Source organism: Canis lupus, chromosome 28 (assembly GCF_011100685.1).
Source record: "Canis lupus familiaris isolate Mischka breed German Shepherd chromosome 28, alternate assembly UU_Cfam_GSD_1.0, whole genome shotgun sequence".
Classification (NCBI taxonomy): domain Eukaryota; kingdom Metazoa; phylum Chordata; class Mammalia; order Carnivora; family Canidae; genus Canis; species Canis lupus.
Genome location: NC_049249.1, coordinates 7,999,413 through 8,024,479, shown reverse-complemented (window position 1 = coordinate 8,024,479; position 25,067 = coordinate 7,999,413). Strand labels below are relative to the sequence as shown.

The 25,067-nt window shown below is 46.0% G+C and overlaps 2 protein-coding genes across 8 annotated transcripts in view; one reads left to right on the top strand and one right to left on the bottom strand.

Moving 5' to 3' along the window:
- PDE6C (phosphodiesterase 6C) overlaps nt 1–5,761 on the bottom strand; it is a 47,841-nt gene extending 42,080 nt beyond the window's left edge. For 2 of the 7 annotated variants that reach the window (XM_038578217.1, XM_038578219.1), the window contains exon 1: nt 5,090–5,758. In XM_038578217.1, the coding sequence (XP_038434145.1) occupies nt 5,090–5,524 (435 nt within the window). In that variant the 5' untranslated portion in view covers nt 5,525–5,758. Of the gene's footprint in view, nt 1–5,089 lie in introns of all 7 variants that reach the window. The other 5 variants (XM_038578213.1, XM_038578220.1, XM_038578214.1 and 2 more) reach the window with 4 other exon arrangements.
- An 8,886-nt stretch (nt 5,762–14,647) lies between these two features.
- RBP4 (retinol binding protein 4) lies at nt 14,648–22,397 on the top strand. The gene is made up of 6 exons (XM_038578212.1): nt 14,648–14,821; nt 14,970–15,098; nt 15,233–15,369; nt 15,519–15,625; nt 20,398–20,610; nt 22,104–22,397. The coding sequence occupies exons 2-6, from the start codon at nt 14,988–14,990 to the stop codon at nt 22,139–22,141; spliced, it is 606 nt and encodes a 201-aa protein (XP_038434140.1). The 5' UTR covers nt 14,648–14,821; nt 14,970–14,987; the 3' UTR covers nt 22,142–22,397.
- The last annotated feature ends 2,670 nt before the right edge of the window (nt 22,398–25,067 follow it).

The window sequence follows — 25,067 nt, the reverse complement described above, 5'->3', positions numbered from 1 at the left end:
GCATGTTTCTCTCTCTCTCTCTCTCTCTCTCTCTTTCTCTTTCTCTCTCTCTGTCTCTCTCTCAGAGAGAGGAAGTGAACCTTCCCAGATACTAGTCTAATGCAGTAGATGTGAGAGATGATTCTAATACCCTAATCATGGAAAGGGCAGAGTGACAAGTTTGGCAAAGTTACTAAATCGAGGAGCTTCAGAGGGTCAAGGACAGCAGTTCTTACTAGCTGTAAGCTAGAGGATCGCCCGCTCTACATGGGTATACATGCAGCCTTCCATGACTTAATATTATCTCATCTTTGAACCTGAGTCTCCTTCACTTGGAACTAAACTTTCAGCCTGACTCTGAGACACACTGGCCAAAGTTAATGCAGTTTTCCTTTCATACGTTTCATAGGTTATATCATTTTCATTTCCTTGTGTTGATAATGCTTCTCAGAGCAGCACAAACTCTTGGAAGCTGGACTCAATTCAGCTTCCAAAATTAAAAATGTAGGAGTCATCTGGTGTGTGACTTCTGGGCCAGAATCTCACCCGGAGAGCAGGGCTCCTTGGCTAATAGAACTCACAGCTCAGCTCAGAGTAGCAGACCTGGGCTATGCCTCACAACCACCTGCAGACAGAGGCCGATTTGCAGACCTCCCAACAGATCCATGGAATCCTAACCTCCAAAAGAAGAATCTGTCTTCCCCAAGAATCTATACTTTCAGTGGTTGAATCACGCCATGGAGAATCCATTAGGAATGCTGAGATACTAAGGGAGTCAAATGCAGCCCCTCACCCCAGATTTCTTTTCTACCTTTTCCAGTGTGGACCCACACGTATCAACTATTTACTTAAGATACCACATCACTTGTTGTCGTCATCACTTGTTGACGAAGGCTCTGGAGTCAGGGTTCCCTGGCTGAAGCCAGACCCTGGTTTACCAGCTACGTGGTCCTGGGCATTCTACTCACCCTTTGTGGAAATAGGAATGCTGATGTTATGTATTGTCTAGAGTCCCTGACACATAGGATGATATAGTATGGGTAGAGCACTTAGAAAAGTGTCTGACACAAGGTAGGTGTTCAAAAATTACTGGGAAAAGACATCTAGGACTTTATTGGGCCTCCCTGGATGAGAAGTAGTTCTCTTTTGCAATTACCATTTTGCTTCTAGTTCTAGATCTTATAACCAATCCTAACCACTGAAGAAACTAGATGCTCTGAGCTGATATAGGCCTCCAATGCCCAGAAGCACACTTTTGTCTGAGGGGCAGTCTCTGCCTCCTGCTTTCAAGAGCCATGTTTCTTTCTTGATCACCTTATCTGCCATTCTCCCTGCCTCTGGTAACATCTTCCCTCTGAGGCCAGGATATCTCCAGACTTTGTTAGGTTCCTTCTGTTCATCCACTGCTTGCCCAAGCCAGCTCACATTCCATTTTCCTTCTAATCTATTACTCACTATGGATCATGATCACCTTCATTTATACAGCATTCTTGGCCACTAAATGAATAATCAAAATACCAGATGAGATGCACACACCATGGGATGGTCAGACAGTGTTTCTTTGCAAACACAGTTCACTCTGCAACTTCAAAGCTTGATGCTATTTTATCCTACATTCTAGACACAAGGAAATATTCCCTAAGTTCACTTGGCTATTTTGAGAAAATGACATACATTTCAAAACGTAATGCTTGCTTATTGTTGTATCTGAAAGCCCTACCTAAAGCCATCCATCAGATTACAGGATAGGCGAGGTGAGGCTTTCTGGTTCACTAGTTTAAATAATGCCTAGTGAAGTTTGCTTGAGTAATTCCTCTATTTCAGGGATTCACAAACTCTCCTTGATAGTCCTTCGAAGAAGCCACTGAAGGCAACTGGAGAACATTGTGTAGAGCAGCAGACTGGCTGGATCCTCATCCAATCTCAGCATCATCAAATTCTGATTAAGTACCATTATCCCTTGAGACCAGGAGTCAGAAAGAGAGACGGGGAGGAGGAGACAAGACAGGAACAAGAGCTATAGGCACTCTGTTAATTATTGAAAACTTAGGACTTCTCCCATAGCTTTCTTTTAAACCACAGTCAGAACGAGAACCACCCACAGAGTTAATCAGCAGTTTTCCCAATAGAAAAAGAAATAATTAACCTGAGGAGGATATCTCTCAGTTTCCTGTTATTAAAAGTTTCCCTGTATTTAACGTATTTTAAAAACAGGCAATAATCAGTGACCCTTTTTTGGCTACCTACACCCAGCTCCCAAATGCCCCTTGGCATAAATATAATATCACAGTCATCATTTATTAAGCACCTCCTAGGAGTCGGGCACTTTATGTTCGTTTAATCTGTATATTGATTTACCTCCATGTCTCAGGGGCAGAAATGCAATCTATCACACAGTTACCTAGTCTCAGACCTGCATCTGCACTGAGGTCTGTCTGATGCCGAAGCTCTCACCCTGCATCATGTGGCTTCCCTGCTATCACCTTCACGGACCACCAAGGTTAGAGCTATCTGGCTCTATGTCTTTGTCTAGGTGCTAGAACTCTTTCCTTTACATGTGCTCACATTGCCAGCCAGAGAGAAGCCATGTGTGGTCAGTGACATGGTAAAAGAGGGAGGCTTCAGGAGACTCAAATTATGGGCCCAGACCCATCCTGCCTTATTGACCATAACAAGATTCTCACATACACAGTATGGAAATAAAAGTATGGTCCCTCCTTCACCTTTGCCTGAATCAAATGAGATTAAGAATGTGAAAATGCTCTATAAATTGTCAAATACAATGAGAAGGTAAAGAATTAATAGAAATTTCATTCAACACTGGTTTCTAACCTCTTTCTCTTCGCAGATTTTACCATAGTGATTCAAGTCTGGCAAAACTGCAGGGGTGTGGGGTAGATGGAGGGTGGAAAGAGTGCTGGACACAGAGTGAGGATACCCCCTTTAGTCCAGCCCTTCTCACTCACTGACCATACTGTGGACTCTAGGACAGATGCAGCCCCTGTGACCTCAGCTCCTTATCTTCCCAAGGAGTCAGCTCCAGGGTCAGCTCAAGGCTTCTGGAACCCCTGCCACCTACTACCCCATGGTTGCTCTGAAATCCAATTTTTCCTCCTGCATCTACTTACCCCACACACCAGTGGTTTGCAATACTGACTGCATTTTAGAAGAAGTATTTTTGAAACCTTGGGGAGCTTTTTATTTTTATTTTTATTTTTTTTGAGCTTTTTAAAACTACTCTTGCCTGCATCCCAACCCCTGAGGGTCTAGTGTATTGGTCTATTGAGTCTTAGACGGTAATTTTTAAACGCTCCTGATTCAATTTTAATGTGCATTCAGAGTTGCAAAGCACCACTCTTCCTTCCATAAGAAAAGGTGCTTAGAAGCAGTAGACATGGAAAGCAAATGAGGCCCTTGTCTCTCCTCTAAGCTGAGGAGGGTGCCTGTCTTCAACTTCTAGTTCTCTGTCCAACCCATAACAGTCAAGAAGGAGTCCTCAGAAAAAAAGACAAGCCAAAAACATGGCGCCCTGCCCACCTTTATTTGCCACCACGTTCATGCAGTGACGCTCACCATGGACAGCAACACACCAAGGCCACCAGATTTTTCAAGCAGCTCTCTGCTATCATTCTCTTCTCAACGTGCAGAACTGAGCCCATTGATAAAGCATTACAACAGAAATCATTTTAACCCTCTCTTTAAACAAATTTTTTTTTTCAGAAAGAAAACTTCCATGTCACTTTCTTAAGTTTGAAGTTCTATTAATTTGGGAGATGGTCTCACTTGGAGACTGGCAAGAAGCGTACTCCTGTGAGAAAATCTTAGGGTGTGTGCGCATAGGCTCCTCATTGGTGTCCAGACGGTTTTGCCTATACGATACAAATCAGTCTAGTCATGAAGCCACAGCAGTTAACCTCAGAAGCTCCCTTAAACTAGCTTGAACTCCCTGAAGGCAGGGATCAGAAAGGACTGAGGTCTCTGTGGCGTCAAATAGCAACCCTTGCACCCAAGGGTTGTGCTGGGCTTATTTGCGCAGTGTTGCTAATGTTTGATGACTTTTGTGCCTTCTGGATCCGTGCGGCCCTCCTCCTGTAATCAGCTTCAGAAGGCATGTAGGGGATTAGCCTCTTGCCTCCAGCTGCCAATAAACGTTAGCATGGAAAGTGGCAAGCATTTCTGGGACCTGTCCCCACCAACTCCGTTCCATCAGAAGCCATTGCTCCCTTCGGTTAACAGCAAGTCATAGTAACGGGACATGCAGGTAGAAAGAAAGCTAGCAGGAGAAACCCCGGACTGGTGCCTGTGGTTCTTGATGAACGGAGAAATTATGAGTGATTTACATTTCCTCCCTCTCATTTATTTTATAATTTGTTCTTAATGAATAAGCATCACGGTGGTGAGAAGAGTGGGGTTTTTTGTTGCTTTTAAAAGCTCCTAACAACGCCTTGTGTGTGCGCAATATGCTGTTGGTCCCAGGAGCACAGTATGTGATTGGAGCGGATTCTTGACAGAGTTCACTTATGGGGGGTTGGGTTGGTCAATGGTACTCATCACCCAAATTTACGTTTTTCACAATCCAAATGTGAACATCTGAACTGTCAGATGCTATTATTTGTTCTTTCTGCAAATTTGGCCTGTAAGTGAAAGACTCCATTTATGAGCCAGTCTGTCTCAGAGAACCGAGTGACCTCTGAGGGCTGTGAGTGAGAGGTGTGGGGAGTGGCTCCCAAGTCTCAGCATCGGGCACCTTGCTGATCCCACCGGGCCTCTTTGCCATGCTATTCAGAAGGGAAGTTCTTGGAGCAGGAAAGAGATGCAAGGGAGCAGGTGTGGAATGCACCAGGCCCAGGTAAGTTTGCCTGATAAAATGCCAAACCTTACACAGGACACACACTAAAAACTTACTCAATGTTTATCTTAAATCCTCCTTGGACTGAGCATCTTATATTTTTACTTGCTAAACCTGGCAAGCCTTGGCCTAGGGGATCCTGTCCCCGCTGTTCCTACTCCTCAAGTTATAACCGATTCCACGAGGATGGCCCCTGGCTCCCAGCTCTCTTTCCCACTGGTTCTTCCACTACCCTGCCCAGACGTCCGGTCAGCCACCTACCTTTTGCACATCTGGGACATTAACAGCTTTCTTCGTGTGAGCAACCCAACCCACTATCCCAATGTCCAAAGGAAACACAGCTTCTCTGTCGGGGAGCACCAGGCTATCCTCAAAGCTGGAGGTGGGGGTGATGTCCAGCAGCCTGGAGGCCACCTCGGGCGTGCCGTTGCGGGCCCGGCAGGTGAACAGGCTGCAGCGGTCGGCTTGCAGGAGCTGTGCCAGCTTCTGCAGGGCCCGGTGCACCGCGGGCTCGGCGCTGCCTGCTTCCTCCTGCAGGGCCAGCAGCAGCTCGGTGCACACCGCCCACTCCTCGGTAGGCTGCGGCGTCCCACTGGGCCCTGGGGCCTCCCCCAGCCTCCTGGCGAAGTACTCCTTGGCAAACTGAGGGTGCTCCTCCAGGTACTTCTCCACGGCCTCTTGGTTGATCTCACCCATGGTGGGCTTTGCTTCGCTACTTTTGTTCAGAAAGGGAGACCCTCAGAGCACTACCTGGGACGGAGTGCCAAGAAGGAATCACATTCTGGTCAAAGTCACTGAGAAAACCCTAAATAGCACCTCAGGGGATCCCTGAAGATGGAGCAGAATGGTTGCTTAGCAGAGCTTTCAAAAAAAACCTGCCGATGACTCTTGGGCTGTGACAGAAGGTCTGGCTTACAGTAGGATTCAGGAAGCACAGGATTAAAGAGTTCTTCAGGACATGAAATCCCTAAGCATTATTAGCTCATAAGTCCTCAGAGAATCCTCAGAACATCTTAGATCAGCCAGGCAAGTGGCAAGTGGAGGTGACTATTCCAGGAAAATCACTGAACATGGGCTGCTGTCCACAGCAAGAAGAACCATCCATGTATCCATTAATGAGATGACATTAGCATCAACTGACATTTTGACTCATTTTTTCCATGTTTCTATATGAAGTGAAACTATTAGACCTTGGAGGTGTCTGCTTATTTATATGGCAACTTTAACGAGTATTTGGGGGGTGATGGAAGGGTTTCGTATCAATGCAACGTAAAATGGAAAATTAATTTTTCCTTCTCTTAAAAGTCCTACGAACATCCAAGTTGCCTGACCTACTTTTCCTAAAACCTCGCCTCTCAATTCCTCTCATTTTAAAGCTTAACCTCTGGAGTGTTTTAAAGGAACAAACCTTAATCTTGTTCTAGAAAAGTGAACATGGTAAAACATTTGCCCATGATCCAACCCTAATCGAGCCACAATGTAAACAATGAGCCTTGTCAAAAGACATGATTGTAAAAGGCAGCCCATGTACCTGCTAACTGGGTCTTTCTGCCACACATACTAGTTTGGATTTTGTTTTGAATAGTAATGGGCAGCCTCGTGCATTTTTGCTCCAAGATATACTCTGTTAAATCTAGTGGATAAAACCTGTCTTCTCTGTTGCTAGGATCTCTAATGTCTCAGAGGGGTTAGGCAAGGAAAAACACTTATCACTACTTGGTTGCGTTTAATGTTTAGTTTATTAAGCTTTTACATCAATTAAGCACATCTCCCCAAATATTTAAACACTATTATATAACTAAAAGTCAAACAACACATTTCATGAACCAGTGTCCTTGAATATTTAATTAAATGCTGATTCCAAACTTAGTCAAACTTAGTTAAGGTCTTCTAAGTACTTCAATAAAACTGCAAACTTTGTGACAGATTCTCTTGAAAGAACACACACACACACACACACACACACACACACACACAGGTTTCAGGGACTCCAAAAGTTAGTTAGGTTCACATTTAAGTCCACTTCAAAGAGAGCAACCCTGCGGTTTTCATTTATTTTGCTAAACTTAAAGCTTGCCATGATAAAAGTCTTATCAGAAAAGAAAAAGAGATCCACTGAGATTGCAGGTTCTAGGTCAGGAAATGAGAGGTTCTTGGTCAGAACATGGTTTTACCACAGGACCTGAACTCAAACCGGCATTCGTTGAGATTTATGGTTGAATTCACTTGCCGTCTCAAGGGCCTTGCCAAGTACATACCTTTTCTTCCTCCCTCTGTCACACTCAATGTAGTCTCAGGAAGGTCCTCCTCAGAGTGCTATGTACTTCATCACATCCTATTAGCATCTCATTGTAATTTGAATAATGCAGAGAGTTGAGTCATCCCAGTCACTCCTATCACATTCTAGCCCAGTTTTGGACACTTCCTATCTGGTTATTTTGTGTGACTATGGCACAGCTCCAACTTCTACCAAAAGTATGTTGTGTGCTCACAACTCCCTGATGCCATCTTTCCCTTGTAAGCAGATGGAGAAAAGACACTTAGCTTTATTCCATATGCAGATATATGCTTAATAGGAAAAACAAAATAACCACAGACGTTAACATTCCTCTACTTATAAAAATGAAAGTTAATTTAAAAAAAAAACTTATCCTATTATTGTCACCATTCTTTTGTTTTTATAACTACTTCTAGATTCTTGATTTGCTCATTCTTTCAACACATGTCTACTGATTGTCCATTACAAGCAAGCCACCATATTAGCTTCTGTGATAAAGACTTCATATTCCCCCTCATCTGATTCTCTTCTCCTCCTAGTTATACAAGAAGATTATTCTTTCCTGCTGTCCTCCCCTGGTAGGGCCATGTGATGGACTTTGCCTCTGGATTGTGAGCATAAATGTCTCTTTTAGGTAAGAATGATTAATTGCCAACATCAGACCCTCTGCTCTCCATTTTCTCCATTGCCACATCAGTTCCAGAGGGAGGGATCTCCTGATTCCAAGTGAGGATGGCCTGGAACAGAGCCTCCTGATGACATGCCCACTGAGATGGACATGTAGAATGAGTGAGAAATAAATCTTTCTTGTTTTTAGCCTCTGAGAGATGAAGGTTGTCTGTTACCGCTGCACAGCTGAGTAAATTCTGACTGGTACATTTGCATCTTGGGGATGCAGGGGATGAGTAATTAAGTCTTGGTTCCGGTTTTACAAGTACTTGTGATGCAGAAGAGAGATAAGAGCAGTACATGAAGAGCCAAGGAGCACAGAACAGAATATGATAAATGCCAGAAGTGAGGCACACGAGAGTTCAGAAAAGGGATCATATCTAGAATGGGTGGAGATGGGGGGGAAATCGAGTGTGCTCCAGAAGGTAGTGACAGCAGAAATAATACCATAGGGTGTAGAGTAACAGGAAGAAGAGTGAGAGATGAATCTGAAAAGGCAGGTTGGGCTCAGATTACAGGAGCTTCAGAGGCTAGATTGAGGATTTTGAACTTTGGAAAGTTTTGGGGGCAGGAAAAAACACTATAAGGGTCCTTTCTACAAATGTAATTTGGTAGTACTTAGAAAGATGAATTGGAGAAAAGAAATACTAGACATAGGGATACAGAAGAAGAGGCTATATTGCATTGGGTCATTATCAAATACCCTAAAAATGTGTATAGGCTTTGACCCTGCAATTCTGCTTTTACGAACTTATCTTGCAGAAATAATTAAGACTGTATGTGATTAATGCAGGTACAATGGTATTCATCAAAAGTACAATTGTAGGGCAGCCCGGGTGGCTCAGCGGTTTAGCGCCGCCTTCAGCCCAGGGCCTGATCCTGGAGACGGGATCGAGTCCCATGTCGGGCTCCCTGCATGGAGCCTGCTTCTCCCTCTGCCTGTGTCTCTGCCTCTCTCTCTCTCATGAATAAATAAATAAAATATTTTTTAAAAAAAAAGTACAATTATAAAAGTAAAAGATCAGAAATAGCCTAGATTTTCAACAATAGGAGGCTGAGTAAATAAATAGCATTATATCTACAGAATAGAAAATTACATTTATTAATAGCCCCACTATAAAGGTCTATTTATGAATATAAAGAAATATTTATGATATGCAGTTAATTGTAAGGTAGTTTTGTAATACGATTCCCCATATATACACATACATGGAGGTATGTGATGTACCACAGCATGGTAACAGTGATTATTCCAAAGTGATGGGATTCAACACATCAATCCTTTTTCTTTTTCTTTCTTTCTTTCTTTTTTTTTTTTTGCTTGTCTGATTTTTCTCAAGTACCTCAATGAACATACATAATTTATTTAATAAATTCATGCATTCATAAACAAAGTTTTTAAGGTTATTTGCAAAGGCTATGAGTGAGGTTGCTTGGGAATGAAAAAGGAAGGGACAAATGTAAGATCCAATTCTAGGCAACGGTCAACAGGAGTAGGCAATTGTTTAGTTAGAAAAAGCAAGCAAGACAGAGGGATCACTGGTGACTACTTTGTGTACTGCATGACATTTTATAAAGACAAAGATTTTTTTTTTTAAGGGAAGTATTGGAAGCCTGCCCTGTAGCACACCCACAAATCTCTCTCCTTTCCATCTTTGACTGAGTCTCCTTGTTTCCACTGTCCTATTCCCTGGGGATGGTCCTTACAGACTCTCTGGCTTGTGCTCACAAGATCTCTGTGTCTCTTATTTGCTGTTCAGTCCGAAGCACTGAAAAAAAAATGTAAGAAAAGAACAATATATTTTTTTTCAATTACCAAACAGACCACTAAGAATGAATTTTTATTTTTTTATTTTGTATTTTTTTTAAAGATCACATTTATCTATTCATGAAAGACAGAGAGAGAGACAGAGAGGCAGAGGGAGAAGCGGGCTCTATGCAGGGAGCCTGATGTGGGACTCCAACCCCTGACTGGGGATCAGGCCCTGAGCTGAAGGCAGACAGTCAACCACTGAGCCACCCAGGCATCCCAAGAATGAATTTTTAATACTACACAATATGTGTTGACTTTTTTGAACGTCACTGTTTAATTCTTATGTCAATATTTCTATGATATTACAGACATTGATGATCATTTATTTAGATACATCTCTGAAACAATAACCAAGTCAATGTGAAAATTCCATCCCATTTAGTCAGAATATTTTTAGAAATATATGCCACAAGGTATTGATAATAAAAAAAAAGTAATTAAAAGAATAACTAACATTATAACACATAATCTGTGCCAGGTACTCTTCTAAGACCCTTACACATATTATCATATTTAATTCTTACAATAACTCAATGAGGTAGGTGCTGTTATTGTCTGTATTTCAAGGCAAGAAATTGAAACACAGAGAAATTAAGTAACTGGCTCAAGGTGACATAGCTAGTAAGTGATAGTGACTTACCCCCAAACTGCAAGTTTAAATAGGATTGGATTAAAAAGGGTACCCATGAGGTGCACAAGACATCAGACTAGCTACTCTAGGAGGATATACAAAGACATTTCCTTTAAGGAATTAAAATATATACATATATATTTACATATATATGAGGAAATGCTATTAAATATCGATTTTAAAAAGTTAAATATAAATTCCAGGAACTCTTTAAAAGCCAACAGAGGGGCGCCTGGCCAGGCAGTCTGTTGGGTGTCCCAGTGTTGGTTTCAGCTCAAGTAATGCTCTCAGGGTCATGAGATCTCGCCCAGTGTTGGGCTCTGGTTCTGGGCTCTGCCCTCAGCTCAGTGTCTGCTTGGGTTTCCCTCTCCTTTTTCCCTTCCCCCTGCACTCTCTGTCTCTCTTTCAAGTAAATAAATAAATCTTAAAAAAAAAAAAAAGCTGATAGATGTACCAAAGAATAGTGTTACTTCCTTAAACTTTCTGCTCAAACAAGTTTACATTTTTCTTTTTTTTTTTCAAGTTTACATTTTTCAATGGTCTACCCTACTAATAAACACATGTAACACCTAATTCTCTCATTGCTAGCTAATCTTTACCACTGCAGTCAACCATTTCTACAGGAAGCAATGCTTATATAATAGTCAAACCACATGTAACCTGAGGTTGAAGCACCATCCAACAATGGTGCTTCAGTTTAGCAAATCTAACAATGTCTTTGATTAACCGGGTGCACCTCAGGTCGTTATATGTATTCACTCTTTGGTTCCATCTTAGCCAGGTTCTCTGCTCCCATATTGCTCATCACTGAAAGGCACCCCCTAAAGGAAGGGTTTTCAGGCACATGCTGGCAGCCAAGTGCAAACGGGCTCTTTCACGTTGCACATCTGCTCACAGGAATCTCTGTGCGCACCGAATAGATGGGTGTGACCAGGTGTCTCAGAAATGACTCAGTGGAGAAGCCCTGGGGGCTCAGTGGTTTAGTGCCTGCCTTTGCCCCGGGGCTGTGATCCTGGAGTCCTGGGATCGAGTCCCATGTCGGGCTCCCTGCATGGAGCCTGCTTTTCCCTCTGCCTGTGTCTCTGCCTCTCTGTGTCTTTTATGAATAAATAAATAAAATCTTTAAGAAAAAGAAGAAAGAACTCGGTGGGATCCATGTGACGTTCACCTAAATTGAGGACACTGACTCATGGCTTTGTAGCCCCTGAAAAAAACTTTTTGAAAAAAATTAGTTTGACTCTTTATACCTGAAAAAGTTGGCCAAATAATCTTTTCATTCTCCCACCAATTATTTTGGCATCTTTTAAATGTAGTCAGAAGATAAATGCTACCTAGTTTCCTCGCTTTTCATTTTCCTTGGCCTCTCCGTCAGGATGTGGATGTTAATGTCAGTTTGCACAAAATGGAGCTGGTTTAAATGCTTCATTTTTATGAGGGTAAGGAAGTCAAGTTCTTGCACCAGCTCTTTTCTCAATTATGGTAGAACATCTTTCCCTATTTCCGAGGAGCTAGTGACTTGCTTGTTGCTTTATTTGTTAAGGCTGCACTAGCTTCTGTTACTGGTAGGCCCCTCAAAATCTCAGCAGCTTAATCCAATGGAAGTTTACTTTTCATATACAGAAAGTTAGTCACTGGTGGGGTCCCAGAGTGATGGAGGCTCTACCAGCTGGCAGATGAGAGAAGAGGGCCAGCAGGGATAGTTGGACAGGCAACTTGTGCAAGTCCGGTCTGGGAGTGACACACTGTTGTCCACGTTCTGTCCACCAGACTCAGGCATGTGGCTTTACAGAGCTACAGAAAGTGGGGAGGTGCCCTCTGGCAGAGAAGTCTCTTCTCAACAGCTCGACACCATGGAAGAGGAGTGCATATTTTTTGGCGGAAGACTAGCTAGCCACATTGCTATGAGTGCTAAATTCCAAGAAATTATGTATTTTTAAGATTTTTAATTTATTTATTTGAGAAAGAGTGAGCAAGAAAGAAAGCATGAAAGGAGGGCAGGGATGGAGAGGCAGAGGGAGAGGGAGAAGCAGGGAGCGAGACATGGGGCTTGCCCCCAGGATTCCAGGATCACAACCCGAGCCAAAGGCAGGCGCTTAACCAACTGAGCCACCCAAGTGCCCCGCCCCACCCAACCAAGAAACTATATTTTAGAAACAATGACCTCTGACCAAATATTTTTAAATAAATATTTTACAAAGTTTATCTAAGCGATTAATTTCAATAAAACAAATTAAGTCAGCATCTACTAGTTGAGCACCTAGTAAGTGCAAGTCTCTTGATAAATCTCATGGAAAAGTTGAGGGAAGGGACAGATGTCAAGGTGAATGAATGTCCATGGCAGAAAATGAACTTTTGTGAATATTATATACAGTTACAGTTACATCCATGAAGATGTAATTTAAAATATAATCTTATTGCTAGAAAAAGATGTTTACAATGAGTATATTTGTTCTGTTTTCTGATTAAACAGTTTCATTGTAGGAAAATTTGGAAAGTACAAAAAGTACAAATCAAATATCCTTAATTCTGTCACATAGAGATAATCACTGTGAACATTTTTCCTGTTTATATTATATATACATGCATATTTGAAAAATAATTTTATGAGGACAAATTTCAAAGCACCAAAGTCAAAAACATCAGTTGACCTGTACTCACCTATTTGTAATCATGAAGAAATTCGAGGGAGAATGCCAAAATAAACTGTTTTTCTTTGCTGGTATCTGGGACACCAAATTTCATGACTTATCATTAAAGGGAGAAGGAGGAACAGTTACAGCACCTTTTATGCGTCTAACAATTAAGTGAACAAACAAGTTGCTGCAAAAACGATTTATGTGGGCAGCTGGGGTGGCTCAGTGGTTTAGCGCTGCCTTTGGCCTAGGGTGTGATCCTGGAGCCTCGGGATCGAGTCCCACGTCGGGCTCCCTGCATGGAGCCTGCTTCTCCCTCTGCCTCTCTCTGTGTCTCTCATGAATAAATAAATAAAATCTTAAAAAAAAAAATCTATGTAACAATGCACTGAAATTTCCTATATTTATTCAACATGTAGCCTGTGCAAGGACCACCAGAATATGTTCTAGAAGAAAGGGATGAAAGGGATAGTGTCACTGGGAGAACTTTTCTGGCAATAATAACTGCAAAGGTGATTAGGCTCAGCCAGGCTCTCCCTCCATCACTGGAGATGTCGGATCAGAAGCTGGAAGACCTTCTGGACTTTGGAATGTTGAGGAAGGGATCCAAGCACTGGACAGGAGAAAGGTGTCCTAAAGTCATTTCCCACATAGGGTGCAGGGATATTATCCCCAGCGCATCCCCACACATAGTCCCTACAGGAGCAGCTCTTATATGAGCTATTTGGGATTATACGTCCTAACCAGTTAGCTGGTTGGCCAGAAACAGGGCTTTCCTAGCTCTGGGGCAGTAAGGAGCTAAATGCATCATCGTTGGCACTCCAGACACCCTAAAGGCACAACCGGGAAGCAGGGAAAGGCGTCAAGCGGAAGCAGAGAACCAGGCAGGTAGATGTCCAAAGAGTCACAGGAAGGTGCCTATTTCTTTGCCATACCACTAACTCTCATTCAGTCAAAAGCTGCATCTTCTGACTTCTTTGATGGATCAGAGGGGCTCTAACTCTGAACGTTAGGAGAAAATCATGGACAGTAAATTGTGCCACCATGTAGGCAAAATAACATGACTAGTCACAGCATTTTGACTCCATTGACCACTGACTATAGAATTTTGTTCACCTCCCCGCTCTCGTCTACTCCTCGAGAGCACACCTTAGCTATTTCCATAACAAAGCAAAAGTGCACTAGGCTTTGAAAGAAAATTGCATCATAAACAATCGGCAGACGTGCTTCCAAGTGGTTTGAGCGAAGCGCCACAGACTAAGAGGCGGCCACGGAGGGGGCTAGAGTATTCCCTGCCCGATTAGGGGTTATGGAGAATGTTTAACAGGGAGGGTTTTAATGCTTCTAAAGATGTTGAAACTAAAGAAAAAATATTTACCCAGAAGGTACAACTCTCCCGAAGGAGAGTAAAATACATCCTTTATAAAGTGAAGAACGACTTGGCCGAAACATTCCCAAAGCCCTGCACGACGCCCTCCGAGGCCAGCAGCGCGGTCCTGCGTCCCCGGGAGGCCACGGCTTCGCGCCAGGCCGCCTCGCGCCTGGGCCGGAGCCGCGGGGACCCGAGGCCACCCCGGGCCGCAGCCGGCGGCCGCTGGCACGAGCGCCGGGTGACCGGGCCAGGGCTGGTTCCCGCGGCTCGCCGCCGTGGGGAGCCGGGCTCGGCCGAGGCCACCCCGCGCGGCAGCTCCACCGCCCGCCGCGGCCCCGGAGGCGCGGCTGCCGCCAGGGACCCTCCCTGCGCCGGGGCGGCGGGCGGCGGGCGGCGGGCGGTGAGTCAGGGCGCGTTATGCAAGTGCTGGCCGCCGGCCGGCGCCTCCCCTCGGTCTTTCACCCCGGCCGTTACGAAAGCGAGACCCCCTCCCGCCCCGGCTATAAAGCGGGCGGCCCGGCGGCCCCGGCGGATCGCCGCCTTCCCTGGCTCCACGCGCGCCCCGCACCGCGGCCAGGCTTGCGCGCAGCTCCGGTGGTGAGCGGCGGCGGGGCGGGCGGAGGGCGGCGGGCGCGGGGCGGGCAGGGCCGGGGGCGCGCAGGGCCGGGCCGGGGGCGCGGGGCGGGCGCGGGGGCGCGGGGCCGGGGGCGCGGGGCCCGGGGCGCTCACGGCGCGGTCCCCGCAGGGCGGACTCCCGGGCACGATGGAGTGGGTGTGGGCGCTCGTGCTGCTGGCGGCGCTGGGCAGCGCCCGGGCGGAGAGCGACTGCCGAGTGAGCAACTTCCAAGTCAAGAAGAACTTCGACAAGGCTCGCGTAGGTATCCGCCGGGCGGCCCCGTGGCCGCGGTCCCGGCCCCCCGGCCCCCGCGCGATCCCCCTTGCAGGCGGCGGACCGAGCTCGCCCGGCCACAACCCCACGCTCACCCCCTTCGCTCCCCTCCCTCGCAGTTCGCCGGGACCTGGTACGCCATGGCCAAGAAGGACCCCGAGGGCCTCTTTCTGCAGGACAACATCGTCGCTGAGTTCTCGGTGGATGAGAATGGCCGGATGAGCGCCACGGCCAAGGGCCGAGTCCGGCTTTTGAAGTCAGAGCCCCCTCTGCCCCCCAACGCCCCCACCCTCCCACCCCCCGCTGAGCTCCAGACCCAGACTGGGGAGGGAGGGGAGCATCAGGGTGCGCTGGAGGGAGGAAGCCCGATGCCGGCCTGGCTCAGGATCTCCTTGGCTTTTGCAGTAACTGGGACGTGTGTGCAGACATGGTTGGCACCTTCACAGACACCGAGGACCCTGCTAAATTCAAGATGAAGTATTGGGGCGTAGCGTCCTTCCTCCAGAAAGGAAGTGAGTAGTCAGTTCAGTGGAACCATCTCAGGGGAGGGAGGGGGTCATACCTGACCAAATTGCAGGGTTTCTTCTCCAGCGGCACCCTTGGAAAGAACCGCCTCTATGTGGTGGGAATTCTGAGCAAGGCCTGAGGTTAGGGAAGTGAGGTTGGGACTAGTGACCACCCCTCCCCCCTTTCACCTTCAGCTCTAAAAACCTGGCCCAAGCTCAAAAGGACCTTTGGGCTTGTCAGGTGACCTCCTTCTGCCATTTTCCTGTGCAGCCACTGTGCCAAGGCATGTACCCTTCATGCTCAGACTTCCCACCTCTCCAAGACCCATCCCACATCACCACTCACAGCCTGGTCTTATATTTCCTCCATTTCACTGGGCTGAATCCCTGGGACAGCTTGATTACTTGGGGACCCCAGCAGAGGCTGGGAGACCCTCATCGTGGGATGTAGGGAGCATTTGTGCATAGGGTTGGCTCACTCCCAGGTGCCCTACCTGCAAAGGCTGAGATACTGAGCCAGCCCAGCTACATAGCATTCTGGCCTAAGGTCAGAGGCCCTGACCTCTTCCCTTCTTCCAACCACTGAAACTCAGATGGGGGCAGGGTGTTGAAGATTCTCAGAAAAGCATCCTAAAAATTGGGCTGATTATAAGAACCACAGCATGTACGTGCCCTTTCTACTTTTATTCCATTTCTCTTACATTTCAAATCTGGAAATCTCTTTGGTACCCAGAGGACAATGCAGGCCGGGGAGGAGGTGGGGAATCTATCCTAGGATCCTAAAGATGGAGAGTTAACCCTACAAACTGAGATCAAAAGAAAGTAGAGATTTGCCCATGGTCATACAAGTTTGTATGCCAGGGGTTCTAGCTCCCAGGTAAGTAGCAAAAAATATTTCAAATAATGTGGCAAGACTTGCTAGAATGATTCATTTGCTGTGAAAGATACGTCCTTCTGATAATGAGTTACAAAAATCAATACTGGAGGTACAAGATTACTAATTTTTAGTAAATGTAAACAAACAATGCTCTGTTGCATTTTGAGATGCACTCCTGAGAGGACTTGGGTTCTGTGGGTAGTGCATTCAGGAAGGGTGGGAGGGCACCCCATGAGGAAGTGGGGTTTGCCTCTTGTCTCTTCCTCGCCTTACCAAACCAGATTAGTTTTGCTTTTACGTCTGATAGATTGAGATTCTAGCCAGGAGTTCAATCGGAGGGGGGAAAAAAAACCCAAACTTTTGAAATCCTGAGAATGATGGCTGCAGGTATTCAGTGGGGTGAATGCAATACGGAAGGCTCAGAATTAAATTCCCCGGGAGGTCCCCTTTCAGGAAGAAGCAGTGCTGTGCGGTGGCCTGTGGCCGAGCATGCAGGGCTCAGGTCAGAATGCCTGAGTTCAGATCCTAACCCAACCTACTCCCTGTGGGAACGTGGGTGTGTTCCTTATCCTCTCTGTGCCTCAGTCTCCTCCTCTGCAAAGGAGGTGATCAGAGCACCTGCCCCATGGGGTTGTCTTGTGTGGATGCAGTGAGTTACCCCACAGAAAGAGCAGGGCCAGGACATGCGTCCTGTATGAGTGTATATTATTAGTGCTTTGTCTTCTCCCAGCACGAAATCATATTTTATCTTCTGGGCACAGGCTGAGAGGTCCCGCAGAGTCCATCAGTTCATTCTACAGGTGAAGAAACTCACGTCTCTCTTAGAGAAATGACTAGCCCAGGGCCACCTGGCTACTTAGTGTCACTTAGTGACACCTCTTTGCCCAGGCCAGGAGAAAGGGCATGAGCCGTCCCTCTGTCCCTCCGTATTCTAAGTAGCCCACAGCCTGGATGATCTGGGGCTTCTACCTCCCTGTGTCTTACCTGCTTTGGCGATTGGGCGGGTGGGGCTTCTACAAACTCTGCATTCTTTCCTTGTGCCGATTTCTTTCTTCCTTGATCTTGGTCTGGCATTAAACCCTGACTTGATCAGGAGGGTCTGAGGCCTTGGAGAGTGGCCTCTCCCCTTCTACATCTGCTGCATTTTACCAAGCATATGTGTTTAAAGCGAGGTCTGCTTATTGCAGAGAAAATAACTCAGAAACAAATACTCTATTTGTTGTTATATTCTTTTAAAATGAGGTGTAATAAATTTCTACAGCTGAATATTCCATTGCAATGTCAGCCGACTCCGACATGGCTTGCTGCCCCAGCTTTGGGCGTGCTCTGTCCTGGCCTCCTTCTGCCCCAGCTCTGCCAGCAGCAAACAGGACGTCTCAGGGGTTAAGGAATGCCACCATCAACCAATCTTGGTTGAATACAGGTTTCACCATTGACTGGCCTCCCTGAACTTTGATTTCCTTAACTGTGAAATGGGGATAAAGAATAGTCGCTATTTCATAAGATTGTTGGGAGGACAACTTAAGGTAACTCATGAAAAATGCTTAGCCTGATGGATAATAAGCGCTCATGAAAATATTAGCTTTGGTCATCATCATTTTGGGCCTCTCTGAAAGTCTTGGACAAAAATTCTCCTTTGTCTTCCAGATGAGGTCCGCCCCTCTGCTAAAGGGGCTAAATAATGCAGGCCTGATTGTCTACCTCAGTTTCTTCCTTGGACCACCTACATCTAGATCAGCTGGTTGCTTCCTAAGTGTAGATTAAGAGCTCAAACCTAGACTTACTGAATCAGAAACTCTTGGGGTGGGGCCCCAGAGTCTGCAGGTTTACTGTGGTCCTTCGGTATGCTCCTTCTGCACAATGAAGCTGGAGAGACTGCTCTCGATAATTTAATACAAAGAATCTGGAGTTCGGAGGACCAAGTTCATTCTTTTGAGTGGCGCGCGAGCAGTCCATCTCACATCTCAGGAGGGAAAGTCTAGTAAAGTTTCTTAGGATTTAAATTTTTCATCGGCTTTGAACTATTTAGCTAAAAAAGAGCCTGGAGATAAACCAAACCAAGTTAGGCCTTTCTTTTAAAGTCAAGAGTGGTAGCCAATTTTCTTAAAACCAGGCATTGAGAATTACTTAGTTCTTATGTCAGAATTCACTTCTGGCAACAATCTTGGAAAAATACAATTAAGCTGCAGATTTGCTGAGCTAATCGCTGCCTTGATCATGAATCAGGGTAACATTTCAAAGAGTGCATGGGTGTCTGAGGGTAAGACGGCTGGGGTGTCTCCAACAGGCACACTGAGCCCCACCACCAGGGAAGGAATGACTTCATTTGCAGAGGAGGAGGACTCTCTGCACAGAGGCTCAGGAGTCTGTGAGGGGAGCCTGTGGTTAGGGTGAGGCCAGCAGGCGGTCTCAGGGCCTCTGTTCCTGGCCTGTCTGATGAATAACTGAGCAGTCGTGCGTCTGGGCACCCCCAGCTCTGGCCTCTGACACTCTCCTGTGGGAAAGCCTGGGAGGGGTAGTGGTGGCTCATTCTTTCTCCTGGAGAGCTTGGAGGGAGCTGAGCTGGAGCCTCCAGTACCCAGTCCCTTGCAGCTGAACCCCTCCTCGGATGGTCCTCCAGGGGTTCTCAGATCCAAGAGGTGACTTAGGGTGGGCAGAAGAGGCCTCCCTTATGCTCTCTGATCCTGGGGGGCCCGGGTTCCTCTGCATTTCTCCTGCCTGGAACCAACATAGAACAGAGACCATCACCTGCTTCGTGGTCTGAGGGTGAGATAGAGACACAGAGGCTTTTTGTCTCTTTGTTTCTTGTCCTCGCTCTCAACTTACTGCGTGGAGACAGTGTGGTGTAGCCATTATGCACGTGGGTTCTGGTTCTGTCCTGCTCTTTGTGATCTTGGATAAATTATATAGTTTTCCTGTGCCTCAGTTTCCTCATCTGTAAAATAGAAATAACAGTGTGCACTTCTGGGTAGACATGAGGAATGATTGAGAAAGCATGGGAACTGCCTACACGGTGGTTGATACATAGTTAAGTGCTCAGAAAGTCCTAACCATGGTTCCATGTCAATGAGAATGTTCAATTAAGTAGAGATGTGGCACTTTTTACCAAGTATGAGGTATTTGGAGAAACCTGGAGGTTTCTCCAGGGCAAACCCCTAAAACATACATTCTTATTAATGTTATTTCTTATTCTGCCTTTGCTGACATTTATTCCACCTTTGTGTATACTTCTTCCTGGCTTACCTCCCAGCATGAGGAATAAATGAAATCTGGATTCTTCAAGGGCTCAGCTCTGCCTCTAGCAGGGGAGATCTGAAAAGCACAAGCTCTAAGAAAGAATATGTATACCCTCAATGCAAAAACTACTCTTTTGCCAGGGTGGAGAAGTGAGTCAGGTTCTGGCTTCTAAGCCAGAATTAAGATGGAGCAGGAGAGCCGTGAAGCAGATCATCAGAGTGATGTCCTCCAGGGGATCAGGGGGCAGCAGGGCAATGAGACATAAGCTGGCGGCCATCAGATGTCAGCCACAAAAGCACAGATATTGTTGGAGAATAGGTGGAGCAGACAACAGTAAATGGTCTATTTGATGGTTTCGATGGGCTCACATTCCCAGTTGTTCTTTGGATAGATACTATCACATTTGTTGTCGGGGTGAGAGATTATCATTGAAGGGAACAAGGTCTTCCCCCCACTAATCACCTCTCGACTCCAGGGTTCTTTTCTATAAAGGAGAACAACGTCCTTACTTCGAATGAACGCCTTCAGAATTCTCGGCAGTCTCCTGCTTCCTGGAGAAATGAAACCAGTTTCGGGAAGTCACCGGTTTCTTGAGCCTGGTATTTCCCTGGCACCTGAGCCCGCTGAGGGAGAGGCATTGACTCTGTGGCTTTCTGGTTTGCAGATGATGACCACTGGATCATCGACACGGACTATGACACCTATGCCGTGCAGTATTCCTGCCGCCTCCTGAACCTCGATGGCACCTGTGCTGACAGCTACTCCTTCGTGTTTTCCCGTGACCCCAATGGCCTTCCCCTGGAGGCACAAAAGATCGTGAGGCAGAGGCAGGAGGAGCTGTGCCTGGCCAGGCAGTACAGGCTGATCGTTCACAATGGTGAGTGGGTGGGTGGGAGTAGGGTGCCCCAGCTCTCCTGGAGAGGTCGGTGTGCCATGCATTTGGGCCCACCTGCCAGTGAGATGCATTTCATCTGCATGCGAGAAAAAACAGGGAGTCTGAGAAGCCCCAGGGGACCCAGCTGGGTCCTTCTTGACCAGATCTTTTGTGGGGCTGTTTCAGAAGGGGTGAGGGGGGAAAAAAAGCCCCTTTTCAAAACCCTGGCACTTTCAATGAAGTAAAGCTGCAGAGAAAAGGCTCTTCCTTTTTATCTGCTCCCCTAGGCTCAGTCTGTGGTCACATGATTTTGTCCCTGGCTACACTGCCCCCAAAACCATTTGACTGCATTCATGTTATTTAAGGATTCAGTGGCCCCAGTGAGGGGTGGGGCAGCAAATGTGACCATTGGTGTAAAAAGGTAAAGAGATACATCACTATAACAAGTTCAGATCACAACATTTCAACAAATGCTCTTTTTCTCTTATGGAACTAAACAACTGTGAAATTGCCTAGCTAGTTTTCCTCACTTGTGTTTTTTGAGATTCCCTGGAACAGCCATCGAATCTTTTTATAGATGTTACCTTTGTCTGATCTTGATTTAAAAACCGATAATGTTCTGGAGGAAAGTGTGCAGTCAGTCTATTTTGAAATGACACCCACTCCCACGGGAAACTGAGTTTCAAAATCCAAATAGGGTAATGCTAAAATGTAGAAAAAGAACAAAACTGAACTTTTCTGTTGGTCATCTGACTAGCCAGCCCACACAACACCAAACAGATAGATATGTACCCAAACCAAAAAACATTAAAAAATAAGATTTTGATGCTTTATCCTGGGAGGAGCCTACATGTAGGGCCGGGGGAGGATGTCACCTCAGCCAGGACCCACACTGCACCATTTACCTGTATTACCCCCCACGTAACCCTCAGAGAACCTTATAGAGTACAGATTCGCATTATCTACATTCTACTAATGAGAAAATGCAGACTAAGAAAGATTACACAGATTATTGAAGATCTCCCACCCAAAGCCCCCCGTGGCACCACTTGGTGACACAGGACACAGGACATGGTGAACATGGTGAACATAGTTCATAGTTCATAGAACCATACATAGTTCATGGTTTATAGAACATGGTTTCTATAAAACCACCCACACAGTGGCTGAGGTCAGGCTGATTTGGTCCCCACTTCCTGAAATAGGAGGACATGCGCCCGATCCTTCAAAATGCAGTGAGGCAAATTTAAGACCAATTAAAGGAAAACTTCCATACAGCAGTTCCTATGCTCTTGGCCCCTCTCTCACCCACAAGAGAAAATCAAAGGGTTTCAGGAAGAGCCTTGAGGGTGGGGATTAATCACAGTCACATCTAGCTGTGACCTTACAAGAAACATTTGAATACAGCCAAGCCCTAAGGCCATCATAATATTCACTGCGTACATTTACCATTGGGTCTGTCTTCCTGTCATCAATGACTGTTTTCTCTATTTCAGGGTATTGTGACGGCAGATCAGAACCAAACACTTTGTAGCAACGTGGAGTTTCATTTGAAAAGTTCCCATTAATTCATGCAGCCTTCAATTGTCTCGTATCTTAGGGGTTTAGTTTGCCCTGCTCTGTACCCCTGCCCTCCACAAACATGGAATCTCAGCACACCTAAAAATATCGGTGGGGATCAGTGAATCTGCACTCAGATGACTGTCTTTCCTGGAGTTTTCTAAGGAATTGTTTCAAGCTTAGGATTCCAGACTTTGATTTATTAAAATGTAGTCACCTGTTTCCTGTGATCTGGGTTTTTATTTGTGCCGCCTCAATGTCAAAGTGACAAGTTCTGTGGGTGGTTGGGTAGGGTGTGCTTCTGTATACCAGGAGGGGCTCTTCTCTCCCCATTCTTCATAACTTTTGGCCTGTTCTGTGCCTCAGCTCCATTAGTAATGACTGTGGCTTCTCCTGACTTCCTGGAAAGGGGGCTTCCCATTAACTGAGAAAGGCCTCACCTAAAGCCTGCCAAGGCCAAAAGAGGTATGTCTTGGCTAGGCCAGGCCAGTCAGCTCAAGGCCAGGCCATGGGTCCATGAGGAAGGTAGGATGGTGGGCTCACCCCCAGCCCTTCATGGTCTCTAGGACTTAAAGCACTTCTTATTTTGGGGATGGCCAAAATATTGAGGGAGAGGTGGCTGTGGGCTTCCCTGGGGGAGTCAGGAGATGAGGCCCTGGAAGCCAGATCTGTGGGATGATCATGGCGCCTCCTTCTGGAGCTTTTAGCTGGGGATAAAAGTAGCGGGGCTGGGGAAGAACACGCAGTGTTCACATCATCAGTAGCACTCATGAACATAGTGTGTAATCACATGCAAAGCCATTTGCCCTTTGTTTCCCAGGAGCTCCTGGGAGCCTCAGTTTCTGATCTGGAAAAGGCATCGAGGCTTTGGTACCAGAGTCTTAGTTTTAGGTCAAAATCCAGCTCAGATACATATTAGCTGTGTGATTTGGAGCTGTTCATATGGCTTCCCGGAGCTTCCCTCTTGTGAAATATGGAGGAATAGTATCTGCCTAATGGGGTCCGGTGAGGATTCAGTTCGAGCACTTAGAAGCTGTGCAAGCCCTGGCGATGATGCCAGGCTGACATCTATGAGATGTGTTGGGAGGTGGGGAAGGAGATAGGAGTGTAGAAATCTCTGCCTGCGAGCTGGCGAGCTGGCGGGTCAAGGAGCGAAGGGAGCCCTGGGTCCATCCTTTCAATGTGCTTTGTTCTCCCACCAGCAGGGGAGGAAACAGGTAGCTCAATGTGGGAAAGCTCTGCCTGTCGTGCATACCTAACAACAGGCTGTCAGAGCCAGGCTCTGCAGCTTCACTTTCATGATCCCAGAGGCCCAGAACAAAGCCACATATCACTTCATAAAACAGCTTTACTTTACTAAATCTACTAACTAAAGATGCACGAAAGAACCCTGTCTTCTTGTTCTCAAGCTTGTGATCACCACCGAAATCTTACTTCAGAAGCAAGCTACTCAAGAAGCCTTGCGAGCAATGGCAACCAGTGGTGCTGATTTACTCTGCAACAGAGTCGTTGAGGTCCCTACTATGTGCCAGGTTCCAAGCTACTATGCATTGCAGTCATTGCTCAGCCTCCAAGTGACAGGTTCTCTTTGGCTCTGGTTTCTTCTCCCTATCTCCTTGTCCCAGGGATATTTTATAAAACCATAGACTTATAACCACTACTTGATGACTCCTGATGTTGTATCTCTGGGTCCAAGTCCTATATCCCTGCATCCAACTGCCCACTTTCCATTTGGATCTCATTGAGATCCCAAATTGTATGCCCCAAACAAAACTCTTGGCTCTCCCACCTGCCATTCCTCTGGTCTTCCATATTCTTGTGGCCTGCCCAGTCATTCAACCACTGTCAGGAGTCACCCATGAATCCTCTCTTCTCCCACGTTCTATATCCTGTCCATCAGTAAATCATGCTTGCTCTGTCTTCCCAAAGTCGTTTCAAGTTCCTTTCTCACAACCTCCATCTAAGGCTGCCCACCTCTGACTTACCTCTTTTTCTATTTCAGCAGCCACCTAACTGGTCTTGTTTTTATTCTTCCTCCTCAAAGTCCATTCTCTGCACAGCAGCCAGAGTAATACTGAAAGATATATATTAAGTTTCCAGTTGCAAACCTCCAGTGGTTGCCCACTGAATAGAATTAACTCCTTATGTAGCCTCCTAGACCCTATATAGTCCAGGTTTGTACCTTCTCTGGTTTCAGTCAATAGGCTCCAGTAGGGCGCCCCTCTGTCCTGGCATTAAGGACAGATTGTAGCATAGAGGAAGCTCAGTCAATAGTTTACTTTGCCTACACCAACCTTCTTTCTGTCCCACAAGTATACCAGCGCCTTTGCACCAGGACCAGTGTCTGTAATGTCTGCAAAGCCCCATTCCCCTGGATTCAGATGGTTCGCTCTTTCTTATAGTTCACCTTTTGGCCCAAATACCATCCCCTAGAAGGGTCTTCCTAGACCCCTCTCAGCACCAAGAACACCAGCATGTGCTTAAGAGGCACCTGACAGGTGAATCAGTGGAAGGAATTGCTTGTGCTCTCACTTTGGATGTTTTGAGCCATCCTATCTCCTCTCTGGTTTCATGGATTTCATGACACAGCTTCTCCTAAAAGAGTCCATGGCATTTCTTTTCTTTCTTTCTTTTTTTTTTTTTTCATTGCATTTCTTATAAGTGAAAAACGAAATCATCTTTAATTACTCTTTGGAAATTCCTCAAGTGCTTTTTACATTAGTGAATGGTCTTTAGGCCTTGCAAGTCCAGGGTGGAGGCCTATAGTGGCTGTGATCCTTCAGGGAGAAACCTGTGTCCTCGATCATTTCCAAAACTCATTCCAGAAACCAGCACAGTGTGGCTTTACATGTAAGTGATGTGATTGCTGAACAGTTATAAATAAAAATTTATTAAACTCA